We start from the raw sequence: 26,899 nt of genomic DNA on the forward strand, positions 1-26,899 counted from the left end.
TATATTACGGGAAAGTGCCCCCCCCCCATGCATCTATTAATGAACATCACATAAAAAATGTGTCACACAGGGAGAAAATGCTTGCAAAAATGTGTATATTAGGCAATACAGTGGTACCTCGGGATGCGAATGGGATCCGTTCCGGAGCCCCGTTCGCATCCTGAATGCAACGTAGGCCGTGATAGCATGTCTGCGCGTGCGGCGTTTTGCCGCTTCCGTGCATGCGTGTGACATCATTTTGAGCGTCTATGCATGTGCGAGCAGCGAAACCCGGAAGTAACGCGCTCTGTTACTTCCGGGTTGCCGCAGAGCGCAATTCGAACGCGCTCAACCCGAAGCACATTCAACCCAAAGTATGACTGTATTGCATTAGAAATATTAGGGGAAATTCACACTAAGATGTGGACTGGAGGTTTTTAAGCAGAGTCATGGATGCATTAGTTAAGATTCCTACATTGCAGGGGGCTGGACTAGATGACCACCAGGGTCCCTTCCCGCTCTACGATTCTATGATTCTACGAAGATGCTGGTGAATTTTCATGAGGACTTTTTTCCTTTTTCAAATAAAATCACAAACTGGCCTGGAAAGGTGGAGTTAAGAATCTAAGACTGGAAAGAACGAGAAACCAAAATTGGCCGCTCTGTCCATCCCTATCCTTGCCCCCAGGTTCTCCTCATGCCTTGATCCTTCCCAGCATTACGACTGGGATAATAACTGCAGACAGAAGTAACGAGGTGTTGAAGGCATTTTATTCAGCAAAGTTGATCATTTCAGCCTTAACGGATTTGGAAGCCGTTTCCCCAACGAATTTGGAAGCCGTTTCCCCATTCAGCTCCTGCATAAAACAGAGGAGCAAAAAGGAGTCCGGTGGGCGAATCATTGACGTTGATCTGCAGCAAAACAAGGTCTGGAGGAGGAGGAGGAGGAGGAGATCTCAATCTGGAAGGTAAAGAAAGTGGGAGCATCATTATCTGCTTCTAAAGAAACGTCATAATCTCTGCCTTGTGACAGGTAACATGGTGATGTTGACTAACTGGAGAAAGGCAATTGATTCTATTTCTGATTCTCAGATTTTTTAGGGAAATCTTTGCCTATTCCCCTGTGTGTTGCTGATGACCCTGGTACGTGCCAATTTGCACAGTTTTGGCAAGGTTTACGGTGCCCCCATGAACCCTGGAACGCTCTTCCCTTTGCAAAAGAAGACCAGGAAGCTGTACTTCAAGAAAGTTTCCCCTCCTCACCCCTCTTTTCACCAAAGAACCCCAGATAAAGTTTCTAAGGAACTGAATATAGGCGGAGGTGATTATCTGAGAATAGCAACCCTGAGATGGCAACTGCTGAGTCCTGCATTATGCTAACGAAGTCTCCCTGCTTAGGGAATCTTGTGCGCTTTCACAGCTCCTCCCTGTTCATTTCGGGGGGGGGGTGTTATCCTTATGCCCAGCTTGCGAGCAGCCCCAGGGCACTTGTCTGACTAGACAGAGCTTGGTCTGGACTAGCAGAGCAAATCTTACATTCTTTGGGAATAGATATACAATGAATTGGGGGGGGGATGTTTAAAATAACATTTGTCAAAAAACCAGAAGCCTCTGTATTAAGAATTACAGGTGCCGACATCCCAAAAGACCAGAAAAGACTGTTTATGTATGCAACAGCAGCTGCAAGGATGCTACTAGCCCAAGGGTGGAAGGAACCAACAGTCTCTATCAAGGAAGAATGGCAAGCCAAACTGCTGGACTACACAGAAATGGCAAAACTGACTGGGAGACTCAGGAATGAAGAAGATAATGACTTTAAAAAAGAATGGGGAAAATTCACAACTTATTTAGGAGACCATTGTAAACAAATAAAAACGTTAGCTGGACTTTAAAAATAACTTGTAAAGAAACGAAAGACATGGATAACTTAGAGAGATGAAAACTGAATGATATGTAGGTTTAGAAAAAAAGTATTTTAAGGACCCATGCAGGGGACGGGAGGGAAATCACGAGATTCAGAGCACCTCATATATGGATATGTTACAAGTTTTTTCTTTTCATTATTTTAAATTTGTTCTTGCAAAAACCAGTAAAAAATATTTCAAATAAAAGGTTCTTAACAAGCCTAGGTAAAAAGGTGCTTTGCCCTTAAATAAGTTGGACTGCATTGCTTCTCCACAAAAGCTTTTTCTCACTGAGTGCAAACATTCTGTGTACTTGGAAGCAAGAAAAATGCCACGCATGAAGCACAGGTTATGTGCAAAAATGTGCACGCACACCAAATCCCCTGTATTCCTGCACACCCCACCCATTCTTACCTCTTTCTTCCTCTGATTTGCTGCCCACCTTCTCTTCCGATGAAGTCGCTGCTGTTAAAAAAATAAGATCAAACACTGGTTTATGCCAACGCCATGCAATATATCCACCTGATTTGTATGTTGGTGACAGCAGAGGGTTCACCAACAGAAATAAGAATCCGAAGCTCAGCTGGAGCCCAGGCCCCACATATTGGAGAACGCTGGTCTTCTCTGCAGAGCCACACATGCACCCAGTGCATTCAGTAGGGCAGGGCCAGCCAGCATAATGGTGCCCTCCAGTCCATCTGGAGGGCGCCATGTTGACTACCCCTGCATTGGGGCCTTTAACTCATGCGGAAAACCATGTCTAGTTTGGAGGGAGGAAAATGAAGGATCAACTTGTCCTTCACCCATAAAAAATCTCTGGCTGTCAGGGGATGGTCTGGATATGAAGATTGGGGAATGCAGTCACAGGTGGATCAAGAGGAGGGGGAATATTTGTGTGCCCCCCGCCTCCAGAGTTTTCAGAAGCAGAGAGAGAGGCAGACACAGACTTAGAAGCTGAACAGATTAGGGAGGAGTTACCCAACTACGGGATAATGACAAGGGAGCCAGAAGGGAGGGGGCAGCTGGGAGACACATCAGTTGAAAGTATGGGGGAACCACCCCTCGCAATGGACTCGGGGGTCCAAATGTATCAGAGATCAAAAGAGGCAGAGAGGGGGAGGAACTTCCTATTGGAGTGCTCCTTGCATCGGAATGAGGATTCAGAGTAGGCAACTGATCTCCTTGAGAAGGGTTGTCTGTGCTTGCAGCATGATGCTGTAATAAAAGGACTGTAAATCTATCAATTGATGCTTTTGAATTCTGGTGCTGGAGGAGACTCTTGAGAGTCCCATGGACTGCAAGGAGATCAAACCTATCCATTCTTAAGGAAATCAGCCCTGAGTGCTCACTGGAAGGACCGATCCTGAAGCTGAGGCTCCAAGACTTTGGCCACCTCATGGGAAGAGAAGACTCCCTGGAAAAGACCCTGACGTTGGGAAAGGCACAAGGAGAAGGGGACGACAGAGGACGAGATGGTGGGACAGTGTTCTCGAAGCTACCAACATGAGTCTGACCAAACTGCGGGAGGCAGTGGAAGACAGGAGTGCCTGGCGTGCTCTGGTCCATGGGGTCATGAAGAGTTGGACACAACTAAACGAGTAAACAACAACAAAATCTATCAACTGCTCAATAATTCTTATCTGTGAGCTACTGAAGGGAGAGGGGAACTTCCACGCTTGACACCGGCTGACCTTGGGCAGCTCAGAGTCGCTCAGCCTCCTTGGGCTGTCGTGAGGACAAAACGATGTTGTGCACTGACATGCTTTGTTGATATCCTTTATTTTTATGTCATTGTTTATGCTTGTTCTTTGTGCTGGTGCAGGAAAACTTAAAAACTATGCATGAGAGAGAACCCCCCTCAAAAAAAATTGCACACATCTAAACATGTGTGCAATCCATTTTGCATCCTGTGGATATGGCAGAATGAATGAACGCCGTCTGCTATTGAGCCCAAGGACTCTGTCCCTGCCTTGCAAAGATCGAGTGCTCACCGCGGATTGGAGGCCTGTATCCGTCACAGCCGATCTTTGGCCTTTTCTGGCTGTACTTATCACAGAACTGGAGGCTTCCGGTCTGGTTACAGCACCAGTCATATAATTTCAACTCTTCGTCTGCAGACAGGAATTGCGAGAAAGAAAGGAAAGGAAAGGAACTTATCAGAGCCTGATTTGGAAATATTTGAGACCAAGAGCCTGACTTGGACAGAAGGTGGGGGATTCTGCTGGGAGATTCATAAGGTTATCAATGACCACTAGTCACAATGGCCGTTTTCTACCTCACCGTCAGAGGCTCTATGCCGGACAATGTCTTTTGCTGGAAATGGCGAGAGGGCAGAGTGCCCTTGCACTCAATTCCTGCTTGCTGGTCTCCCACAAAGATCTGGCTGGCCACTGTGAGAACAGGATGCTGGACTCCATGGACCACTGGCCAGATCCAGTAGGGCTTCTCTTGTGTTCTTTCATCGTCTACTAGTTAGGGATGCAAACACTTGCGTTCTACTGTGGGGTAGCCAGCTTCATGGCACCAACTTGCTAGCGCATGAAGGGGTTAATACTATAGAGTAAGCTCCACTGCCAGGCTTAGCTAAGTCCACTCCCTCTCACCTTGGAAGGAACTAGACAATCAAGCCTTTGTCTCCCTTCCAGTCTCCCTGATGAACTCAGCTCTCACAAGCCATTCTTGGGTTCCTATGCCCATAATTTAGGAACTTTTACCACTTTCTGACTAGGTCAGGTTTTAGTGCCTGTGCAACTTTTCTGACTGATGTATGGAAAAGCACATGAACCTGACCTTTGAAGAGTTTGTAAGTAAAACAGTTTTTAAACTTGCAAAACGTGTGGTCTTTTCCTATGCTGGGGGAAGAGGGAAGTTTCCCCCTCCTCCTGCACCAACACCTACAACCTCTTGTTAACTTGAGGGTATCTTCAGGCAGATAACCGTTGCACAGCCTCCAAAGTACAGCTTACCGCTGTTGGGGGAGCTCCTCGAACCCTTCCAGACTCTTTCCTGGTGACCTTCCACAAGTTGTTTTTTGCTGTTATAAAGACACCGGACCCCAGCACCGTACTTGTTTGGGGCAGAGGAATACAGCATGGTTAAGCGAGAGTCCGGCAAACCTGCAAAGGTTAAAGATGTTAGTTCTGTGTTGCAGATCTTTGGGGGGAGGGCGGGTGTGCAGGAAAAGAAAGGCACCCTTCTTAAACCCTTCAAATTTCCCCAGCTGAAAAGACCCCTCTTGTACACCTCTATCCTTACACCATGGATCACTGCTTCAAACATCCCCCAACTCCACTATTACACAACACTGATAGACCATACCTTCAGGTCCTTGGCCCAATATACCTGAAGGAGCGTCTCCACCCCCATCGTTCTGCCCGGACCCTGAGGTCCAGCTCCAAGGGCCTTCTGACGGTTCCCTCCCTGAGAGATGTGAGGTTACAGGGAACCAGGCAGAGGGCCTTCTTGGTAGTGGTGCCCGCCCTGTGGAATGCCCTCCCATCAGATGTCAAGGAAATAAACAACTATATGACCTTTAGAAGACATCTTAAGGCAGCATTGTTTAGGGAAGATTTTTATGTTTGATTCTATTTTGAATCGTCTGCTGGGAACCGCCCAGAGTGGCTGGGGAAACCCAGCCAGATGGGCCAGGTTTAAATTAATAATAATAATAATAATAATAATAATAATAATAATAATAATAATAATCTACAAGGCAGGAGGACCCATGTAGGGGCATCAGAAATTATGACAATGCAGAGAGAAATGGATGGGCATGCAAAGCTGCCATAAAGGTAAAGGGACCCCTGACCATGAGGTCCAGTCTTGACCAACTCTGGGGTTGCGGCGCTCATCTCGCTTTACTGGCCGAGGGAGCCGGCGTACAGCTTCCGAGTCATGTGGCCAGCATGTCTAAGCCGCTTCTGGAGAACCAGAGCAGCGCACAGAAACGCCGTTTACCTTCCCGTACCTATTTATCTACTTGCACTTTGACGTGCTTTCAAACAGCTAGGTTGGCAGGAGCATGGACCGAGCAACGGGAGCTCACCCCGTCGCGGGGGTTCGAACTGCCAACCTTCTGATCGGCAAGTCCTAGGCTCTGTGGTTTAACCCACAGCGTCCCTAAAGCTGCCTTACACCAAGCCAAAACACTGGTCCATCTCACTCAGCATTGTCTACAGTGGTTCTCCAAGGTTTCTTGCGTTTCGCAGGGGTGGACGCTGCACAAAAACGTGCTTCGCCATGGAGCTATGGGGTCGACGTCATTTGAGCCACACAGCAACCGAACTGGAGAGCTGCTTTCAATGCATTCAGTGGTCCGAGATTGGCTTAAATCCAAGCACTGTGTCCGAGTCACAGAGCCGACCACGCACCTTTTTTGCTGCGGGAGAAGCGATCGTCCGACAGCCCCTGTTGCAGAGAGCAAGGGCAGGGAGGCAGGTCCTTGTTCCAGGCAGATGGCTGCCCCTCATGGCTAAGCCAGTCGAGGCACCGCTGCCTGAAGTTCACCCGTATGCGGCTGTCCAGCTTGTATACCCAGAGACCACGCACACCTGGAAGGAAGGTGCAAGAAAACGGGAGGGAAATCAAGGGCGTGAAGCTTAATTTACTTATGGTACATCCCCGCCTAGCTGCCCTAAATCTATCAAGTTCCTTCCAGATCTCTGCTATCATTCTGGTATAACGTAACGGAATAATCCAAGTGTGCGTTGGGAGTCCCACCCTGACCTGGACAACAAATTTAGTGAGAAGCTTTTAACCGCTCCGAAAAGTTTCAGAAGAGGCCAGCCAAAATGATCAAGGGGGTGAAGGAATTCCGCTTCGAGGAACAGTTGCAGCATTTGGGGCTTTTGGGTTTAAGGAAAAAGTGAATGAAAGAAGACAAAATAGAAGTTAACGAAATGTTGCAAAAGTTTTTCCCCCTCTCTCTCACGATGCTAAAACTCATGGACACCCAAGGAAGCTGAATGTTGGGTGGACAGATAAAAGGAGGTTCTCCATCATGCAGCTTGAGCGTTTGCCTTCCGGGCATCTTTTGGGTCACTGTGGGGACAGGATGGGGACTAGGTGGGCCATTGAAATGATCCAGAAGGCTCTCCTTGTCTTCTTAAAGGCCAGCAACTCTGCACCCCAATGCTAGAGCCAGACAACAAAACCACATTTGAAAGAGGCCGTTTAGAACAGGGGCCAGCAACCTTTTTCAGCCGTGGGCCGGTCCACCGTCTCTCAGACAATGTGGTGGGCCGGAGTATTTTTTTTGGGGGGGGGATGAAGGAATTCCTATGCCCCACAAATAACCCTGAGATGCATTTTAAATAAAAGCACACATTCTACTCATGTAAAAACACCAGGCAGGCCCCACAAATAACCCAGAGGTGCATTTTCTACTCATGTAAAACACGCGGATTCCCGAACCATCCGCAAGCCAAATTTAGAAGGCAATTGGGCCGCATCCGGCCCCCGGGCCCTGGTTTAGAAGCTTCTAGTTTTCAAACCCTCTAAGTGTCCCTATTTTCCAGGGACAGTCCCGGATTTACAGAAGCCGTTCCAGTTTCTGATTTGGTCCCAGAATGTCCCGCTTTTCCTTAGGACATCCCTATTTTCATCTGAGAAAAGTCGGAGGGCACGGAGTTACACGACCCCTGAGCCAAGGAGATAAATAACTATGCAACCTTTAGAAGACATCGGAAGCCAGCCCAGTATAGGAAAGGTGTTTTTTAAAATGTTTAATGTTTTATTATGTTTTTATATGTGTTGGAAGCCACCCAGAGGTGGCTGGGACCACACAGTCAGTTGGGCAGAGTATAAATAATAAATTGGCTATGATGATGTTGATGGAATAGAACATCCCTATTTTCATCAGAGAAATGTTGGAGGGTATGAGTTTGGCTTTCTGCGAGGACAAAGGGGCTTTCAGACCCCTGGCAGGATATCGGGGGGGGGGGGGCTTCTGAGCAACCTTCAGGGGGCCACATGTCAGTTGTGGTCAGTTGTGATTTATCGGCTACTTTAAAATGAGGCTGTGTTTTAAATTGCATTTTAACCTGTATTTTAAACTGGGTTTTTTCCCTCCCTTCTCTTTTTCCCCTATTATGTTTTTACTGTGATTTTATTGGTGTTAGCCGCCCTGAGCCCAGCTCTGGCCAGGGAGGGCGGGGTATAAATAAAATTTATTATTATTATTATTATTATTATTATTATTATTATTATTATTATTATTGGGGCCGGAGGCATAGGTGTGTGGAGCAATGCTTCTCTTGAACCCCTTTGCAGCCTTGCAGGCGGACAAGAATCTGGTTTTTTTGTGCTAGTGGGTTTCTTGCGATGCGTCGACCGTACCTGTGTTGTAACCCTCGGTTTGATCTGGCCGGTATTTCTCAGCTGGCGTTTTAGTCATCAGGTCATCGTTTTTAAAATATCCGTCACCACTGTGGGAGAAAATAAGAAGAAAGCGGATTTTTTATCTTTCCAGGGACACACAACATTTTCCCTTCTCAGACCAGGAGATCGTTCAGATCTCAAGTAGCTGAATGCAAACCTTTCAGAGAAGAGGCCAGCCCCGCATTACATTTTGGGAGAGCTAGCGTTCCACACGCTTGACATCTCACAGTAGTCATAAGCAACTCATCCACCCCCTTCGCTGTTTGTAAAGGTGTAAAAAGCAGCAGTTGGGATCAGGGCTGGATTGAGGTTTGATGAAGCCCTAAGATACTGAAGGTAATGAGGCCCTTTATATGTCCAGCTGTCCTTTGTCAACAACAAATTGTCACTGTTTTTGTGTTGAATATATGCTATATGGTAATTTATGGATCTAATCGGTATCTAAAGCTATTTGCACATAACAAAATATGTATTTTATCAAAGTAATTGTTGAACTTACCTTTACTTTGGAAATGTACATCCAGCTTTTTTTCCCTTTAAATTTTTTGGGGGCCCCCAAGAGAGTGGGGCCCTAAGCTATAGCTTGTTTAGCTTATACGTAAATCCGGCACCGGTTGGGACTTTTGACAAGAAATTGGTGAATATGTAGTTTGGCCCCATGATTTCAAGTCCATGTGCAGGAGCCAAAGTCTCCCTCTTCTCTCTCTCTCTCTCTCTCTCTCTCTCTCTCTCTCTCTCTCTCTCTCACACACACACACACACACACACACACACACATATATATATATATGTAAAGGGACCCCTGACCATTAGGGCCAGTCGTGACGGACTCTGGGGTTGCGGCACTCATCTCGTTTATTGGCCGAGGGAGCCGGCGTACAGCTTTCGGGTCATGTGGCCAGCATGACTAAGCCAGAGCAGCGCACGGAAACGCCGTTTACCTTCCCGCCGGAGCGGTACCTGTTTATCTACTTGCACTTTGTGTTTTCGAACTGCTAGGTTGGCAGGAGCAGGGACCGAGCAATGGGAGCTCACCCCATCGCGGGAATTTGAACCACCAACCTTCTGATCAGCAAGTCCTAGGCTCTGTGGTTTAACCCACGGCGCCACCTACGCCCCATATATTAATTGGCAAATCTGAAAATTTCCCATTCAGTGCAGTGGAGGAAGCAGTTCCAGGTGTACATCCCTTTGCTCTCTCAAGTGGCTGCCACTATCCAAAACATACCCATATTTCAACATGCACAGATCTCTGAATCATGGCAACAGGGGTTTGACCATCAGTGACAAATCCTCCTATTCCTGGCTCGCCCACCCATGTCCTTTGGTTAAGGAACTGCACATACCTGGTCCACCCGATCAGCACATTTGCAGGAGCAATTCTTCTGTAATCCCATTGCATTCCACCGTTTTGATAAAGGAACAGTGTGTATGTTCTGTATCCATCAGTGGTTAGGATGGCTTGGTAAGTGTTGGTCTGGAAGATACATAAGTAAGAGGTGAGACAGTTTTCCCACCATACTATTCAGGTGCACATTCAAGGCTCAGGAAGCACTTTTCTTAAAGTGGCGTTTCTTATTCTACCATCACAAATAAAAAAGGAACAGGGAAGTCTATGCATATTAAGCAGCCACCACAAGTCAAATGCAAATTGCTGCTTTAAAAAAAGTTCTCTCCATCTCCTTTCGACATATGGAGGGTACCATGTTGGCTAATCCTGCTCAAGAATGACTCTTCTTTTTTTGTGAAATCTCAAAAGAAAAAGAAAAATGAATGAGGTTTTGAGCTAATTTTTAGGAAATTTGCCAAAGAATCAACATTGGCTGCCATACCACCAGGTTTTCCCAGGCATTTTAACCAATTTTTGAAATTTCCGCCCCGATGCTATTTTCAACAGACGAATCTGTGATATGTCCAGAAAATCCCAGACGTATGGCAGCCCCATGAAATATAAGAGGTGATATGTCCCATAGAAGAGGGAGCAAGCTTGTTTTCTGCTGCTCCAGAGGGCAGGATCTGAAGCAAAGGATTCAAGTTACAGGAAGGCAGATTCAGACTCTACATCAGGCAGAATGTTCTGACTGTTGGACATTGGAACAGTCAGTGGAATGGAGTCCCTTTCATACAGGGTCTAAGGTCCCTTTGCACCCCCCAATAAAATATTTGAGGGGGCTGCTCCCCCAAGTTGATGGGCATCAGCATGGAGTAGTAGTAGTAGTAGTATTGTTATTGTTATTGGTTTTTATTGATTTATTGGTTTGTTTGTTGCTTGTATAGGATACCTTGTTTTTTAATGTTTGGTGTTTTCTTGTGTTTTATTTGTTGTAAGCCGCCCAGAGTGTCTTGAGGAAACCCAGCCAAATGGGCGGGATGTAAATTAAAAATTATTATTAATTATTATTATTCAAATGGCATACACACCCACCCCCCAATATTTTATTCAAATTGGCACCCTTGCTCCTTCCTTGGAGATTTTAAAGCAGAGGCTGGAGGGATGCTTTAGATGAGATTTCTGCATTGCAGTGGGCTGGACTGGATGACCCTTGGGGTCCCTTCCAACTCTGCAATTCTAGGATTCTACAAAATAAAAAAACAAGATGCCACGGAATATATTTGCAAGGCTCCTTAAAATAAGGCACTTCATTAAAAAGCGTTACTTAGGTCTTTCTTAGAATACCAAAGTACAGTGATCGCAGTGTTCTATTGCTGGAGACAACTCACTCTGCCGTTCTGTCCCTGTGCTGGGTAAGGCTGCGCTTTCACCCAGGTGATCTTGAGTGTCCAGGTGGCTGAATAGGAACACTTCAAATATTGCTGAATCTTTGCTTCCACATCACGGACAACGGGGTGTTTTGCAGAGGTCTGGGTAACATATTCCTGCATGCAAGAGAGGAGTGTATTACAGATGGGAATCTCACACACACATTTAAACTTATGCCATGGAAATAACACACAAGGACACATGTAGCTCCAGAACCACATCTGAAGTTACAAAGTTTCCACCTATGAACACTTATGAGTATCTTAGTACAGTGGTACCTTGGTTTAAGAATAGCTTCGTTTATGAACAACTTGGATTAAGGACACTGCAAATCCGGAAGTAGGTGTTTTGGTTTGTGAACTTTGCCTTGGATTAAGAACATGTTCCGCTTCCTGTTGAGTGTGTTCCTTTTGTAAATTGAGTTCCCCGCTGCTATGGGAAAGCACGCCTTGGTTTAAGAACGCTTTGGTTTAAGCACAGACTTCCGGAATGGATTAAGTTCGTAAACCAAGGTACCACTGTATAGATATAATAAACCACCCCAAATGCTCACCTGGTAAAAGATGGTTCCTTTGCCTCTGGAGAAATCAGCATTGTCCCAAAACACCGCTATCATTGGTACTTTCTCACGGCCATTAAATCCTTTCGGAGGTGGGTTAGGATAGCTGGAAATATCTTTATCAGAAGCTGGGAAAATTATTTGTCCGTTGTCTGTGAACTAAATGAAGAAGAGGTGCAAATAAAGACCGGCAAGATGCAGCAAAGTAGATGAAGTTCTGCTTTCAGAATTGGGTTTTTCTGACAAATTCTAATTGCAAATGTGTCACTAATGTAAGCTTCTGCTTTCGTTCTGATTGTTGCTTACATTTCCCCTGTGAAGCACCATGGGCATTCGTGAAAGTTGCCTATTTGATCCAAATTGTGTGGATGTATCAAAAGTATTCCATCAACCAGAGCTTGGACCACAGGAAATGTTGCTTATGTAAGTTTGTGCTACTGAGACCAGGGATGCACACAGGCAGTTGCAATGCTGACAAGGTAAGCAATCTACCACACACACCCTTAAAATATTCTGGCAGCCCTTCCAGGTTCCAAGTGCCAGACTAGCAAATTTGCCAGAGCGCCAAGGAGTGTGGCGTCATCCTGCTTCCCGTCTGCCCATCCAGACCCTCTGCCTCTTTGAAAGACATGGCAGAGATAAATGGGGAGGGTGGGTGTTATGTACTGAGTTGAATAGGATCCAAAATGCAGCTGTCTGATTGGTCCTAGAACAATAGGATTCAGAATGCAGCAGTCTGATTGGTCCACAGGAGCCACCCAATCCAGCTCCAGGTGGAAGTGAATCTGCAACCTGATTGGCCTACAGGTGAATCCTGGAATTAGCCAATCACGTGGGGCCCATTGTGTAAATGATGTATATAAAGCAGACATTCTGGCAGAACTTCCATTCCTCCTCACCACTATGAGCTGAATAAAGAGCATGAAATCCACTCTCGACTCTCAGTATATTTCATAAAGACTCACATAGAGGGAGCTGCGCAGCGTTTTTCCCAGCGGGATTCCAATCTCGGGCCTGAACAGAGGCGAATTGAAATCCACTTTACTTTGGACGTATTCTTTGTCATTCGCACTTGCTCCGTATGGGAAGAGGGACGCCGCTGCACATCAAAACACGAGAACATTACAAGGTGGATCTTCCGACGAGTCCTTCCCATCCCTCCAGAGTCTACCTGCCTCCTGTATTCCGGCCCTCACCTGCGACTACAACCATGTCTATCTCTCTGAGACTGAACAAGACAATTGGTAATATCATCCAGACTCTGTGAGCAGCCTGCTCCCCCCTGCAAGAGAGGGGCCCCCAAGATTTGGGGGAGCAGCAGGAGGGACTGTAAAGTGGGGAGAGGACACGGGTCTTGTTGGCAATATATTGTGGTGTTTTTCTATTTTGTTAGACGCCGCTCAGAGTGGCTGGGGCAACCCGGTCAGATGGGCAGAATGCAAATAATAAAATCATTATCATTATAAGTAACAGGATGCCACACATTGTAAGAAGCATGGAACTACCACCAGTGGGAGGGTCTTTCCTGTCACCTCTGCTATAAAACAATGCATGTTGGTGACACCATTGCACTGGGTATCTCCCCAATTCTGTGAACTGCATTCAACTAAAGTCACACAAGGACTTCTAATAATAATAATAATAATAATAATAATAATAATAATAATAATAATAATAATAATAAAAAATAATAATAATAATAATTTATTTATACCCCACCCTCCCCAGCCAGAGCCGGGCTCAGGGCGGCTAACACCAATAAAATAACAATAAAACATAATGGGGGGGACAAACAAATAAACACCCCCCACTTTATTAAAATATGGGTTAAAATACAATTTAAAATGCAGACTCATTTTAATAGTAATGGGGCTTTTCACCCTTCTTCTCCTTCTCCCCCCCACATGCCCCCCCAAATTGACTTGGGAGGGGGTATCAGGAGATCTCCTGGAACAGCATACAGGGGGAGGAGAGGGCAGATCGTCCCATCAGGAAAGCAAATGCTTATACTGGCAAAGTGATCTGCTTAGTGCTCCATTGAATCCCCCCTAGCAGGCTGCTTATCAAATACTACTCCTGCTCAGAGTAAATCCATTGAAAATGACAGGTGTGACTTGTGTCCATTAATTTTAATGGATGTCCTCTGGGTATAACTCGGTTGACTACAACCCTATGTCTCCTGGAATTCTCCAGCTGTTGGGTTGAGATGCGCAGCTGGATCACGCAGCCTTGACCTAATGCTACCACTGTGCACATGTACAGTAAAAAATAAATAAATACATGGCATTAAGAAGTGAGTCCCCAAATTTATGGTTGGGCTAAAGACAGGTCCCTGGTCTTGTAAAGGCTGAAGACAACTGTCTTAGCTCATCACAGAGCCAAGTGTTTGCAGCAGGTTGGACTAAATGACTATTGGGCTCCCTTCCAACTCCTCCGTTCTATGATTTTATGATTCCAGTTTATCACAAGGAGATATTAAATGCACTCACCTGGTGATGATACAGGAGCTGGAACTGCAGAGATGCGGCCTGACTTTCCCGAGTTTCCATTGGCAGTTCCTGCTTTCCCGTCCTTGGAATTCTGGGGCCTTGAATTGGGCTTCTTCTCTGTCTTGCCTTCTGAAGATTTAGTATCTCCTGCGGCGGCAAGGGGGACCTCTGGTTTTCCTTTGCTATTGGCAGGTGCGACTTTGCTCACGCCAGCAGCCGGCTTTTTCTGCGTGGGGGAAGGAGACAGGGATGAGATGCCGGAACTGGTTGAAGCCCCCGACTTTGTGGGCTTAGAAACTGGAGAGCTGCTGCTGGACGTTCCAAGGGCAGGGCTGGGTGCTTTCCCTGTGGAGGAGGATGCTTTGCTGTTGCCAGATGTGTCTTTGCCCACACCAACAGCTGGCTTACTCTGGGAGGAGGAAGGAGGCAGGGATGAGATGCCGGAACCAGCAGGAGATGATGGCTCCATGGGTGGTTTTGCTAAAAGTATGGGCTTAACACTTCCTGGGTCTTCAGACTTGGAGGACAGAGGAGACGTCCCTCCTTTGATCTCAGGTCCTGATTCTGCCCCAGAAGGCAGTTTCAGGGTATTCGCTGGACTCAGTTGTGTGCTAGACAGGGAAGAACTTGTTCCACCAGCAGTGGATGTGGTGGCTGGACCCTTGTCAGCTGCCCAAACCGAGCTGTCTGCATCGCCTCTCCCTTCGGACGCCGTGGAAGAGCTCAAAAGCCCATTGGGTGAGGGTCTGGATTCTTGGGTCTCTGAATCAGAGGGGAAAGAGTCTGTTTTCCCTGCTTCTACGCCAGCTGGTGCCTCCTCTACCTTCTGAGAAGATGAGCCGTCAGCAATGACATTTCCTGTGCCTTTGACATATGAGTTGGCGGGTCCAGAGGGCAGTGTGTTACTGGGGGGTGATAAGGCAGATGGAGATTCCTCTCTATTCAAGGACCCAGGACCAGTCCCCAAATCTCCTCTTAGAATCTCTGCGATGGCTTCTGCCCCTGGCGAGGAATAACCTGACCCAGCCAGGACATCACTGTTAGAAGGAGCAGGCTGCCCACTTACAGACTTTTCCGAACTTCCTGTGTTATCAAGACCTGCCATGTTGTCAATAACATCTCCACTCCCTGGAGGTGGCTGTGAAGACTCTGTGATGCCAGAGACTTGGTTTGCCCCTACATTGGTGGCCAAGCTCTCATCAGAATATGCAGAAGCAGAAGGCAAAGTTCCTCCTGAAGCTTTGTCGATCACAGAAGAGGGTTGAGGGAAAGATTCTGCCCCAGTTATTGACCCAGATTTCTCTTCTAGCTGCTCTGCTACGTTTTCTGGGCTCAGGACTGTCTCTGTGGAAGAGGTGGATCCCTTGGAGGCTGTAGATCCCAAACTGGCAGTTTCCACCCCTCCAGTGGGAAGGGAAGACTCTCCATCACCAAGTCCTCCAGAAACATCTTCACTTGTCAATGTTCCCGGGGATTGTGATTCTGTGGACAATGGATTAAATGATGCTTCCTTCCCACTCATGCCCTCCTCAGAAGCTCCTGCTGTAGCTGCATTGTCCACAGATGGTTGAGATCCTGCATCTGTTGCTGTCCCCATGCTGGGCATTTCCAACCCTTCAGTAGGGAGGGAGGATTCTTCATCGCCAAGTCCTCCAGAAACGTCTTTGCTTGCAGATGTCCCAGAAGATTGTGGTGCTATGGACAATGCATCCAAAGATGGCTTCTTCCCATTCACAGTGGAAGTGTCTTCCGATTCTCCTCCTTCCTCAGAAGCTAAATCCCCGGCTGTATCTGCATTGTCTGCAGATGGTTGAGATCCTGCATTTGTTGCTGTCCCCATGCTGGGCGTTTCTACCTCTTCAGTTGACAGAGAGTCTGATGGTGACTCTGCAGCCAATGGAGCTGATGATGGTTCCTTCTCATTGGACACTATTGTTGCTGCATCATCTAGTGATGGTTGGGATGCCTTGCTTGCTGCTGACTCTGAACCAGCTGTTTCCACCCCTTCAATGGTGAGGGAGGAATCTCCATCACCAAGTCCTTCAGAAGCCTCATTGCTTGCAGATGTTCCAGAAGATTGTGAGGCTGTGGGCAATGCATGCAAAGATGGCTCTTTCCCACTCACAGGAGAAACGTCTTCTGATACTCCTCCCTCCTCAGAAGCTACACCCTCTGCTGCACCATCTGGTGATGATTGAAATCCTGTGTTAGTTGCTGACTCCAAAATAGGTGTTTCCACATCTTCAGGGAGGGTGGAAGATTCTCCAAGCCCTCCAGAAACATCTTCACTTGTAGGTGTTCCAGAGGATTGTGACTCTGGTGCCAATGGGGCCAAAGAGGATTTCTTTTCACTTATTATGGATTCTTCTCCCTCCTCAGAAGCTACAGCCCCTGTTTCCACATCTTCAGGGAGGGTGGAAGATTCTCCACTGCTAAGCCCTCCAGAAACTTCTTCACTTGTTCCAGGGGGTTGTATTTCTGTTGATGTTGGGGCCAAAGAGGATTCTTCTCCCTCCTCAGAAGCTACAGTCCCTGCTGTTGCTCCACTATCTACAGGTGGTTGAGATCCTGTGTCAGTTGCTGGCCCCAAGCTGGGCATTTCCACCCCTTCAGTCGACAGAGAGTCTGACTGTGGCTCTGCAGCCGATGGAGTCGATGATGGTTCCTCCCCATTGGACACTCCTGCATTAACTAGTAGTGGTTGAGATCCCTCCCCTGCTGCCTTCTCAAAGCTGGCAGGATCCACCCACTCAGTGGAGAGGGAAGGTCTTCCTTCAACAAGTCCTTCAGAAACCTCTTCACCTGAAGATGTTTTCGGTGGTTCTCCAACCGATGAACCCAAAGGCGTTTCCTGCTCACTTGCAGCAGAAGAGTTTTCCCACTGTTCTATGCCTTCAGAAGCTCCAGGCCCTGCAGCATCTTGAGATGGTTGAGATCCTGCACTGGCTTCTGATTCAGAGATGGCAGTTTCCACGCCTTCGGTGGAGGCAGTTGCTGATTGTAACTCTGTGGCCAATGGAGAGAACGATGGTTCCTTTCCACTTTCAGCGGAGGTGTCTTCTGATTCTTCTCCCTCCTCATAAGTGACAGGTCCTGCTCTCACTGCATCATCTGGAGACAGAGTAGGCTCCTCGCTATCGACTGATGGTGATCCATCCATTTGCACCTCTTCAGCGGAAGAAGAGGAAACTGGTGGCTTTGAGGCTGACGGAGCCAAGTATGTTTCCTTGCCGCCGACACTGGAAGAGCCTTCAGATGCTTCTGCTCCCTCATCTGTTGCTGTTGCAGCATCTTCTGGAGAGAGTTGAGACTCCTTACTACCTTCCAAGTCTGAGTCAGTAGCCACTATCCCATCATTGGAGGGGGAGGCCGATGGTGACCCCATGTCTATTGGAACCAAATCCAATCCTTTCTTACTAAAAGTATCTTCCAATCCCTGGGCCTCCTCAGAAGTTGCAGAGCCTGGATTTAATGCAACATCTGGAGACAGCTGATAGGAGACTGGAGAGCTAGTGGACCCACTAGGCTCAGCTCCTAATGGCTCAAAAACAACGGAAGGGGGGGATTTTTCACTTGGGGTGACTAAGGGAGATTCTTCTCCTGAGGCTGTGTTTCCTACTAATGTCTCGCCATCCTCTACAGGCGGTTGACTTGGGGTTTCTCCATCAGCCACAGCTCCTGGTGGTCCTGCAGGCAGCTCTGGTTTTTCAGAGGGGCCAATTTCTGCATCTGAAAGTGGGAGATCCGTTCCAGCTTGGCCCCTGCTGTTGGTTGTTCCAGCTACTTCATTTTCAACCAATCCAGTGCTGCCCTCACCATCCCTGCTACCTTCTAAAACATCAGTGCCTTGGGGGGAAGGACCAAGGTTGTCAGCAGCTGGGCTTGAGGAAGCTTCGCCTTCTTCGTCTTCCACACTGAAGGACCCAGAAGAAGATGCAGAAGAGGGGGTATTTTCTGATGACTCTTGAGCTTCCTTTGATTTTCCACCACTCTCAGGAAGGGGTGTAAGATCTCCAGATTCTGCATCTGTCAACTCTGCAGAGCTTGGTGGACTGTTCTCTTCTGCACTTCCTGGACCTAGCTGTGGCTCTGGGGGCTGAGTGTTGACTTCGTCCAGAAAGCTGCTGCTATCTGAAGGGGATTCCTCATCAACTGCTGTCTCTGAGGTGGCTCCTACTGTCTCTTCTCTGGAGGGTAAGGCTGATACCTTGCCTAGGTCTTCAGAAACATTTCCATCCTCAGCCGCCTCTGTTTCTGCAGGAGCCAGTTCAGGCTCTGTGGTGGACACTGGGGAAAGAGATGCTTCCTCCCTGTTCACAGCAGCAGAATGTCCTAGTTCCTCTGGCCCCGTGGTGACCTCTGAGCCTGCCCCCATGTCATTTTCTGGGGCTAGGTGGGAGGAAGGTGGAGAGCCAGGTGGTCCATTTGATAGAGCTTCCATTGCATCTGTAGCAGAGGGACCAGAAGGTGACTCATCAGGAGATGTGGAGGGGAAGGTGGTTTGTCCTCCCGATGGATCTGTTACCACCATGTCCTCTGCAGGTGACAGATCTGAAGATTCTTCAGTGTCCAAAATCTCTGATCTTCCCACAGGTGGGATAAGCTCCATGCTGGAGAGTGGGGAGTCTGCATCGCTCTGGCCTTCGCTGCTCGTCTGTGTGACAGCATCAATTGTGGCTGATCCTGATACAACATCTGGTCCTGTGGCTGCCTCACTGCCTTCAGGAGAAGAACCAACCTTTCCAGGTGTTTCGCTGGGAGAGATCTCTCCCTCCTCCTTCTGAGAAGGTGTAACACTAAGAGACATAGGAGAGGGTGTTTCTTCAGATGACCCCTGAGCTTCGGATGCTGTTTCATCCTCCAGGAGAGAAGGAGGGGATGTTTTGGTGTCGGGCAAAGTCCCTGGTACCTTCTCTGCTACCCCAGCTGAATTTATGGTGGTCATATCTGAAGAGGGCTCGCTCTGGGTTGATACTGTGGGCTGCTCATTCTCTGCCACCTCTGAACTATCTGTTTCCACACCAGGATTCAAGGGGGAGGCTGCCCCACTGGCAAGGTCTGTAGAAACTTCTTCTCCAGCAGGGAGATCTGTTCCTGAAGAAGCTGGTCCTTGCTCTGGAGACACTGAAGCAAAAGATGCTTCCTTGTTGCTGTCTGGGCTTCCAGAACCTTCCTCTGCCTCTTCGTTAGTTGTGGAAGATGCCTGGTTCTCACCATCCTCAGGGAACTGTGAAGCAGAACCCGACCCCAATGGGAGTCCAGCAGGAGAAGACACTTCCATCCTCAGTGAAGGTTTAGAGGGAGCATCACTGGGAGATAAAATGCCGGGTGGACTGTCTAGCGTGGACTCATCTACTGGAAGGGAACTGGACGATTCTGCACTCAGCAGGTCTTCTGATTCTCCAGCGGGCACATCGGCCGTGCTTTCAGGGCCAACTTCTGGGCCTGCAGAGGAAGGAACTGCAGTTGCCTCTGTATCACTTTCAGGCTCTCCTGCAGACAGAGAGCTATCTGCATCGCCCCTTCCTTCTCCAGGAGCAGATTCTACATCCAGAGCAGCTTCATCAGCAGAAGGCAGCTGAGTGGAAACTGCAACAAGCTCTCCGGGTTCTGATGACTCCGCAGTTGTGTCATCAGACGGCAACGAACCAGATGGGGGCAATTCTGGTGGCGGCGTCACAGCATCTCCGCTTCCATCAGCAGGAGCAGCTTCTTCTTCTTCCACAGGCAGCTCTTCTGTGGGGCTGGAAGGGTCTGCTCCTGGGCTCAAGGACGGGGCTGCAGCCTCACTGCCAGCATCTGGAGAAAGCTCTGGAGTCTCCTCATCTGCTTCTGGGATGACCTTTGGTGTTTCCTCCCACGAAGCTACGGTGGGGTTGAGCTGGAAACCCACGTCGCTTCCCCTGGTGTCCACATCCATTGCCTCCTCGTCTCCAGCAGCTGGTGGCGGAAAACTCATTTCGTCAGAAGCAACGCTGTTTGCCCCTTCCTCGGAGGGAGATGCCCGTATCCCTTCACCGCCGGTTGCGCTGAGAAGAGATGTGCTTGTTGTCCTGGGCTCCAACTCCATGAGAAGCTCTGTTCCTCCAGGCTGCTCAGAGGGAGAAGCAGGAAGCAAGATGGGTGCTGTGGATGTTTCTTCAGTCCTCTCTGCGGGGGAATCAGCGTCCTCTTCTTCCTTAGAAAGCAAGGTGACTGGTGTGGCTGCTTCCTTAGACACCACTGCAGCTGTTTTAGCTGTCACTTCTTCCAAAGAAGAGTTCGTCCTGGCCGGGAAGACGGCCTTTTCTTCGGCATGGACTTCTGTCGTTTCCTTGGCGTTCCCTCCTGCAGGTGTGATTCCTGGTTTCTTGGGACCATCGGTGGAAGAGGCCACGTTTCCTGCAAGAGTGGAGGCCGACGGAGAACCTGGCCTTTCTTCCTCCACGGGACTGGAAGAGTTCGCTGAGCTAATAGAACTTAGGTTTCCTTCTGGGTTCCCAAGGAGAGGGCTAGAAGTATAGAATTCTGTGGCTTGGATTTCCTCCGTGAAGACAGGTGTCTCTGTGGTCGTAAGCATGGTGGGCTCGAAATAGTCACTGTCTGTGCCCCAGGAAAGGCCATCACTGGTGGGGGTGAAGTCGCCCAGGTCTCCTTCTGCCCATTCTGTGGGAACTGGGACGGCAACTGTTTTCCCAGGCGCTGCAAGGAGTTGACAAAAGTAAGATGGAAAGTTACATGTTTGCATCAACAAAGGACTTGTCTGTCATTCAACATTACTTTGTAAAACAGTCAGAGGTTCCAGACCCTACAAGTGTCCCTATTTTCCAGGGACCGTCCTGGATTTACAGAAGCTGTTCCGGTTTCTGATTTAATCCTGGAATGTCCCGCTTTTCCTTAGGACGTCCCTATTTTCATCAGAGAAATGGGAGAGGGTATGGAGTTATGTGACCCCTGAGTCAAGGAGATAAGGAACTATACAACCTTTAGAAGACACCTGAAGGCAGCCCTGTATATGGAATTTTTTTAATGATTTATTGTGTGTGTGTTTTGATAATATTTATTGATTTTTCAATTATAATCCAATGATAGCCTCATTATAACAATGCCAATTTACAATACAATTACTAATATCAATCATTCAAATACCAAATTATATGGTTTAGATCAGGTGGTTCCCCCATGTCCTAGAATTGATGATTTGATGATTTTCTTTATTTCTTCATAACAAAATCTTATTGATTTCAATGACATTCCAGTCGTAATAATAAGCCCTTATACAACAGCTGCAATATTTATAACTTCTATTCATGTTGATACATTAAATGATTTATAAGACTACAAGTGAGGATCTCACACTGTATCATTGTTCTTCCTGTGTATGACATTTATTCTGTCCATGATGTTGCTTCCTGTCCTTGTAAAATGTTATGTCTAACTTTTCCTGGTTGTTGCTGTTGTCCGTCATGCCTTGAGCGGGGCTGATATCCATTTATTATGTTTTTATCTATGTTGGAAGCTGTGCAGTGTGGCTGAAGCAACCAGTTCACTTGGGTGGGGTATAATAATAATAATAATAATAGAATAGGACGTCCCTATTTTCATCAGAGAAATACTGGAGGATATGTGGTTTTTATTTTCAGATTCAATTTAAATGCAGCTTCCATTTAGCTCAGAGGTTTCCGAGGATGAAACTGCTATGAAACTAATGAAGTTTTAGCTTCAGGGCCCTTAATCCCAAAGAGGCCTAATAATAATAATAATAATAATAATAATAATAATAATAATAATAATAATAATAATTTATTTATACCCCGCCCCCAATATGGCTGGGTTTCCCCAGCCACTCTGGGCGGCTTCCAACAAAATATTAAAATACAGTAGTCCATCAAACATTAAAAGCTTCCCTAAACAGAAGCAACTATAGTCCACACCACTTAAAAATTTTGGGTCTAGCGTACCCAATTTGAGTTGCAACTGTTTGAATCAAATTGATTACCGTATTTTTCGTCCAATAGGATGCACTGACCCATAGGACACACCTAGTTTTTTGGGGGGGAAATAAAGGGAAAATTTTTCCCCTTTATTTCCCCCCCAAAACCAGGTCGGGGAATCCAAACCAGGTCGGGGAACAGCAGGATGGCGGCGCTGCGCCTCCCCGCTGTCCCCCGAGCTTGTGGGGCTGCCCGATGTCTGCCCGGCGGCGAGGCGCTCTGCTTCAGGGTGCCCCACGCGCCGGGCAGCAGGCTGCTATCCGCAGCCTAGGGAGCCCAACTCCTCTCTCTCTCCAAGCTTCAGCGAAAGCCTGCATTCACCCCATAGGACGCACATAGTTTTCCCCTTCATTTTTGGAGGGGGAAAAGTGCGTCCTATAGGGCGAAAAATACGGTAATTTCTTGGTTGTATATATTTCGACAATCCCAAAATCTGAGAGTCATTAGCATAGATGATGCAAAGGTGTGGCGATTCTGTCGTGGGACGACCCCATTGAGGAAGATAACAGCGATAACCCCGACTCCATTTCTGGTTGCGAAGGGGCCCCCATGACAATCCAAGCTTCAGGGTCCCCCAAATGTAGGTGCGCCCCAGATTTTTGTCAGGTAAACACCCCCTGGGTTCCATACTCAACCCCAATGTCCCCTACCCCATGAAAATAGCATTATTCCAAACAGCAGTTCGCATGTCCCACTGATGAAGACAATAACACAATCAAATTAAACAATTAATTGCATGGCTATTTAAAATACAGTCCAAACCACTGAGTGCAATTAATTCAACAAAACAGATGAACTTGATCCAGAGACACCAGCTTTTCAAATTCTGGTAGTCATTTACATCCCTAGGTAATCCCACTTCCCCCTTTGGGAACCACTTGTTAAAGTCATTCAATGTTACATAAAATGGTGTATAATTGTAATTGCATTTAAGTTACTGTGAAAAACATGATCATATGATGAAGGCTTGTGTTTTTCCATAGCAACGGTGGGATGGGCTAGATTTTATGACTGAGTCATGGGTTTTTGGATAGGATTCCCAAGGACACAAAACTGTTTTTTTCCAAGGACACACAGATCTCCCTGGGCACTGGTGGTTCACAAGATAAAAATACTGGATAAAAAGAGGACTCCGATTTCTTTTGATTTTTAGCTGGAATACTGGTTTTGGGCAAAGATATGTTATTGAGGCTCATACTGGGATCAATCTATGTAAGAATGGAAATAAACAACCGAGACGATATATCGTTCATTGTTTTTGCAATGCTTAAACCAAGTATCTGCAAGCAAAGCTGTAAAACTCTTTTCTTTTGTTATGAGAATTTATTTTTACACAGAAGGTGATGATCCTTAGTGGGTTGTGCAAAGTGCTTTTATGAATAATTTTTGCCAGAGGTTAGGTGGCACAAGGGATGTGTTTATGGCAGTGGCTTGAAAATATTTGGGGACTGCTGGCTTATACTGAATCAGACCCATGGCATTGCTGGCCCAAATAGGACTAATTTAGCCAGCTACCCCTGGTGATCATCCAATGTTTATTGGATGGATTTCCCCCCTAAATTGATTTTTGAATTCTGAATTTATTGTTATTCACATTTTAGACTGTATTTTATGCTGTTTTTTGTTGCATCAATTAAGTGTTTTAAATTTGTTGTTAGCCACCCTGAACCCGGTTTTCTGAACCAGGAAGGGCGGGGTATAAATAAAAAATTATTATTATTTATTATGGACCAACCAGCTCAGTAGTGTATACCGAGTGTATGATTCGTACTTTGCAGGGGGTTGGACTAGATGACCCTTGAGGTCCCTTCCAACTCTGCAATTCTATGAAATCACAAATTATGAAAACTAAAACAGCAGGAGAAAAAACACAAACACCCACAATGAGTACCTGAAGCAACACCAGCACCAGAATCACAATCTTGTTCAGAAAGGAAAGTTTCCAATTGCCGGCAAAACACAGATACAGAGGAAGATTGCCTCCTATTCTTATTACCTTAATATGGTGGGACATGGTATAACCTGACTTCATTTTATCTTTGCAATAATCTTAGCTTCCCTTCTGACAGTGTATCATCGCAAGAGCTGCTTCCCTGAACAAAGTTGGCCATACACATTCATTTTCAGTTAAAACATTAATCGTCAATTAGACTCTTCCGAACCCTGGAATACGGATGGATGAGACCTGCCAATCTCAGCTTCTCATTTTTCCAATCTTGAATTCCGTTCTCCAGATTTCCACAGCAGTTTGTGATTTAAACCTCATGAAAACTCATCAGTGCAGTTTGCCCTGAGAGATATGTTATATGCATTTCTATGCACGCTTTCCTCTGATATATGTACTTTTGTGCACATCACGTGGTTGGAGGACGGCATTGCGGATATCGGAGAAGTGTGCATTCTGCAAGATAATTGTGTTCCACTTCGCGTCTTGGTTCGAGAAGTGACGTTTAGGTGCTTTCTTGTTAAAATGCAAACAGAATCAAGTTTCTTCCTCCAGCCCTCCTTCAGGCAGCAGTCTCTTGCCTGACTTTCTCCCCAGTCCAAGTCCATTTTCTCCACCTATTTCTATATCAAGTTCCCTAAGTAACTCATAAGGGTTACTTGGGGGAAGGAGGAGAAGAGAGTGTCGTGCTGTTGCTCTTAGGCATCTTCTGTTTACTACACAGCCACTGGGCTGAACAACTTCCACCCAAACCAGTGCTTTTCCACAGTGATGCAGAACACTGAAGCTGTCAAGAGGAACTTGGCACACACTTTGCCAAAAGAATACAAATTTAGCAGGAATTAATGAAAATAATTCTGAGGTCGTAGTACACCCCCAAACCACAGCTATGTATTTTTAATGAAAGGTGGATTCAGACTGCCACTGCTTTGTAGCAGGGATTCAAGCGCAAAGCAAATATGACTTTCTTTTTTAAAAAAGCAACAGACTGTTTGCTGGTAGGAAAGTGACAGTGAATGCACCAGAAAGTGTGGGATGGAGAAACACAAGCAAACTAGGATGAATGCTCAATGCATTCCTGTATAAAAAGGTAAAGAGACCCCTGACCATTAGGTCCAGTCGTGACTGACTCTGGGGTTGCGGCACTCATCTTGCTATATCGGCTGAGGTAGCCGGCGTACAGCTTCTGGGTCATGTGGCCAGCATGACTAAGCCGCTTCTGGCGAACCAGAGCAGCACATGGAAACGCCGTTTACCTTCCTGCCGGAGCGGTACCTATTTATCTACTTGCACTTTCAAACTGCTTTCAAACTGCTAGGTTGTCAGGAGCAGGGACCGAGCAACGGGAGCTCACCCCGTCGCGGGGATTCGAACCGCCAACCTTCTGATCTGCAAGTCCTAGGCTCTGTGGTTTAACCCACAGCACCACCTGTGTCCCTTGCATTCCTGTGTAATCACCCCATAAACAAACCAGAATGAATGTGCAGTAAAGATCAGACATTGTCTAGACACTATCCTCTGCATAGGCTTTGTGCAAGCGAATCCAGTGGATGCCGACTAAACAGGAGTCCAAAGAAATTTGGGAGCGAAAGCGGGGAAAGGCAGCACCAGTACAGCAGAACCTGTGGCCTGTTATTGCTGGTGTGTGGATGCAATCAGAAAGCTCTCCTCTTCGTCCAGAGGAAAATGTTTCACTCTGCATCACCAGCTTAATATCTTAGGCTGGCTGAGCTTGCCTCCACCTCTTGATCCTAATTGGAGTAGATTCACAGAGAGCAGCCAAAAAAAGAATAAACTTACCGCACAGAAGCCATGCCCAGAAACCTGCCAGGGCCCAAAGCATCCCTCTCTGTCTCCCCATTTGCCCAGCAAATCGAATTTGTTAAAGGGGGCTAAGTCCTTTGGCAGGACTTGCGTGGACTGCCTCTCAGGAGATTCCAGTCATTTATAGGATATGTGTGCGTGGGCTGGAAGCCCTAGACCACTCCCATTCTCCCCCCCCCATCCCTTTTGCAGGAAGGCTGAAAGGGGCTGAATTTAATAAGCCAACCTCCTCCCCCTCAAACCCCCCCCCACCACCTGCAAGACCTTCACTTCCCAGTCATATGCAATGCATATCAACCAAATGACACTGTGCCACAAACAAAGAGCTGGAACAAACCAGGTGCGCCTTGCTAAAGGTGCCTGCAAGAGACGGAATATGTAATATGAAGTCAGACGGCTGAAACGCAATTGCTCTTAACAACAAGCCCCTGGGAAATGGGGGAGCGGGAGCACCTCTTGAATTTGGCGAGATGTCTGAGTAATGCCCAAATAGTGTCTTCGGCTGGCATCTTGTTTTTTTAAGAAAAACACAACATTATTTTATTATTTTCTCACACGTTGTTTAGTCGTTTAGTCGTGTCCGCCTCTTCGTGAACCCCTGGACCAGAGCACACCAGGCCCTCCTGTCTTCCACTGCCTCCCGCAGTTTGGTCAAACTCATGCTGGTAGCTTCGAGAACACTGTCCAACCATCTCGTCCTCTGTCGTCCCCTTCTCCTTGTGCCCTCCATCTTTCCCAACATCAGGGTCTTTTCCAGGGAATCTTCTATTCTCATGAGGCGGCCAAAGTCTTGGAGCCTCAGCTTCAGGACCTGTCCTTCCAGTGACCACTCAGGGCTGATTTCCTTCAGAATGGGTCAGTTTGATCTTCTTGCAGTCCATGGGACTCTCAAGAGTCTCCTCCAGCACCAGAATTCAAAAGCATCCATTCTTCGGCGATCAGCCTTCTTTATGGCCCAGCTCTTTCTCACACGTAATGAACATGATTTAAACTACAATAAACAACAGCAGCACACCTAGTCCGTTTCTTGGGGAAACGCATAACAGCAGCTGAAAGTTAGACCCATATCAAAGACTCTAATCGTGTA

The 26,899-nt window shown here is 47.0% G+C and overlaps 1 protein-coding gene across 1 annotated transcript; it reads right to left on the reverse strand.

The window, feature by feature from the left end:
* Positions 1-809: 809 nt before the first annotated feature.
* Positions 810-25,876, reverse strand: MUC4 (mucin 4, cell surface associated). Its single transcript, XM_081192409.1, has 12 exons — positions 25,789-25,876; positions 14,071-20,751; positions 12,547-12,680; positions 11,576-11,740; positions 10,983-11,138; positions 9,608-9,738; positions 8,220-8,308; positions 6,254-6,433; positions 4,850-4,999; positions 3,875-3,994; positions 2,298-2,348; positions 810-940 (listed from the first exon to the last, which is right to left on the reverse strand). Exons 1-12 carry the CDS (start codon positions 25,847-25,849, stop codon positions 936-938), a joined length of 7,923 nt encoding a protein of 2,640 aa, XP_081048535.1. The 5' UTR covers positions 25,850-25,876; the 3' UTR covers positions 810-935.
* Between the last annotated feature and the right edge of the window lie 1,023 nt (positions 25,877-26,899).

This window comes from Podarcis bocagei (genome assembly GCF_964188305.1).
Source record: "Podarcis bocagei genome assembly, chromosome: 4".
In the NCBI taxonomy this organism is placed as follows: domain Eukaryota; kingdom Metazoa; phylum Chordata; class Lepidosauria; order Squamata; family Lacertidae; genus Podarcis; species Podarcis bocagei.

Coding starts and splice junctions, on each gene's coding strand:
- MUC4 (XM_081192409.1), bottom strand. CDS start 25,849: ATGGGGAGACAGAGAGGGATGCTTTGGGCCCTGGCAGGTTTCTGGGCA. Junction 12,681..14,070: donor AGCTCCTGTATCATCACCAG/GTGAGTGCATTT, acceptor TTTGATGTGCAG/CGGCGTCCCTCTTCCCATAC. Junction 2,349..3,874: donor ATACAGGCCTCCAATCCGCG/GTGAGCACTCGA, acceptor TTTTTTTAACAG/CAGCGACTTCATCGGAAGAG.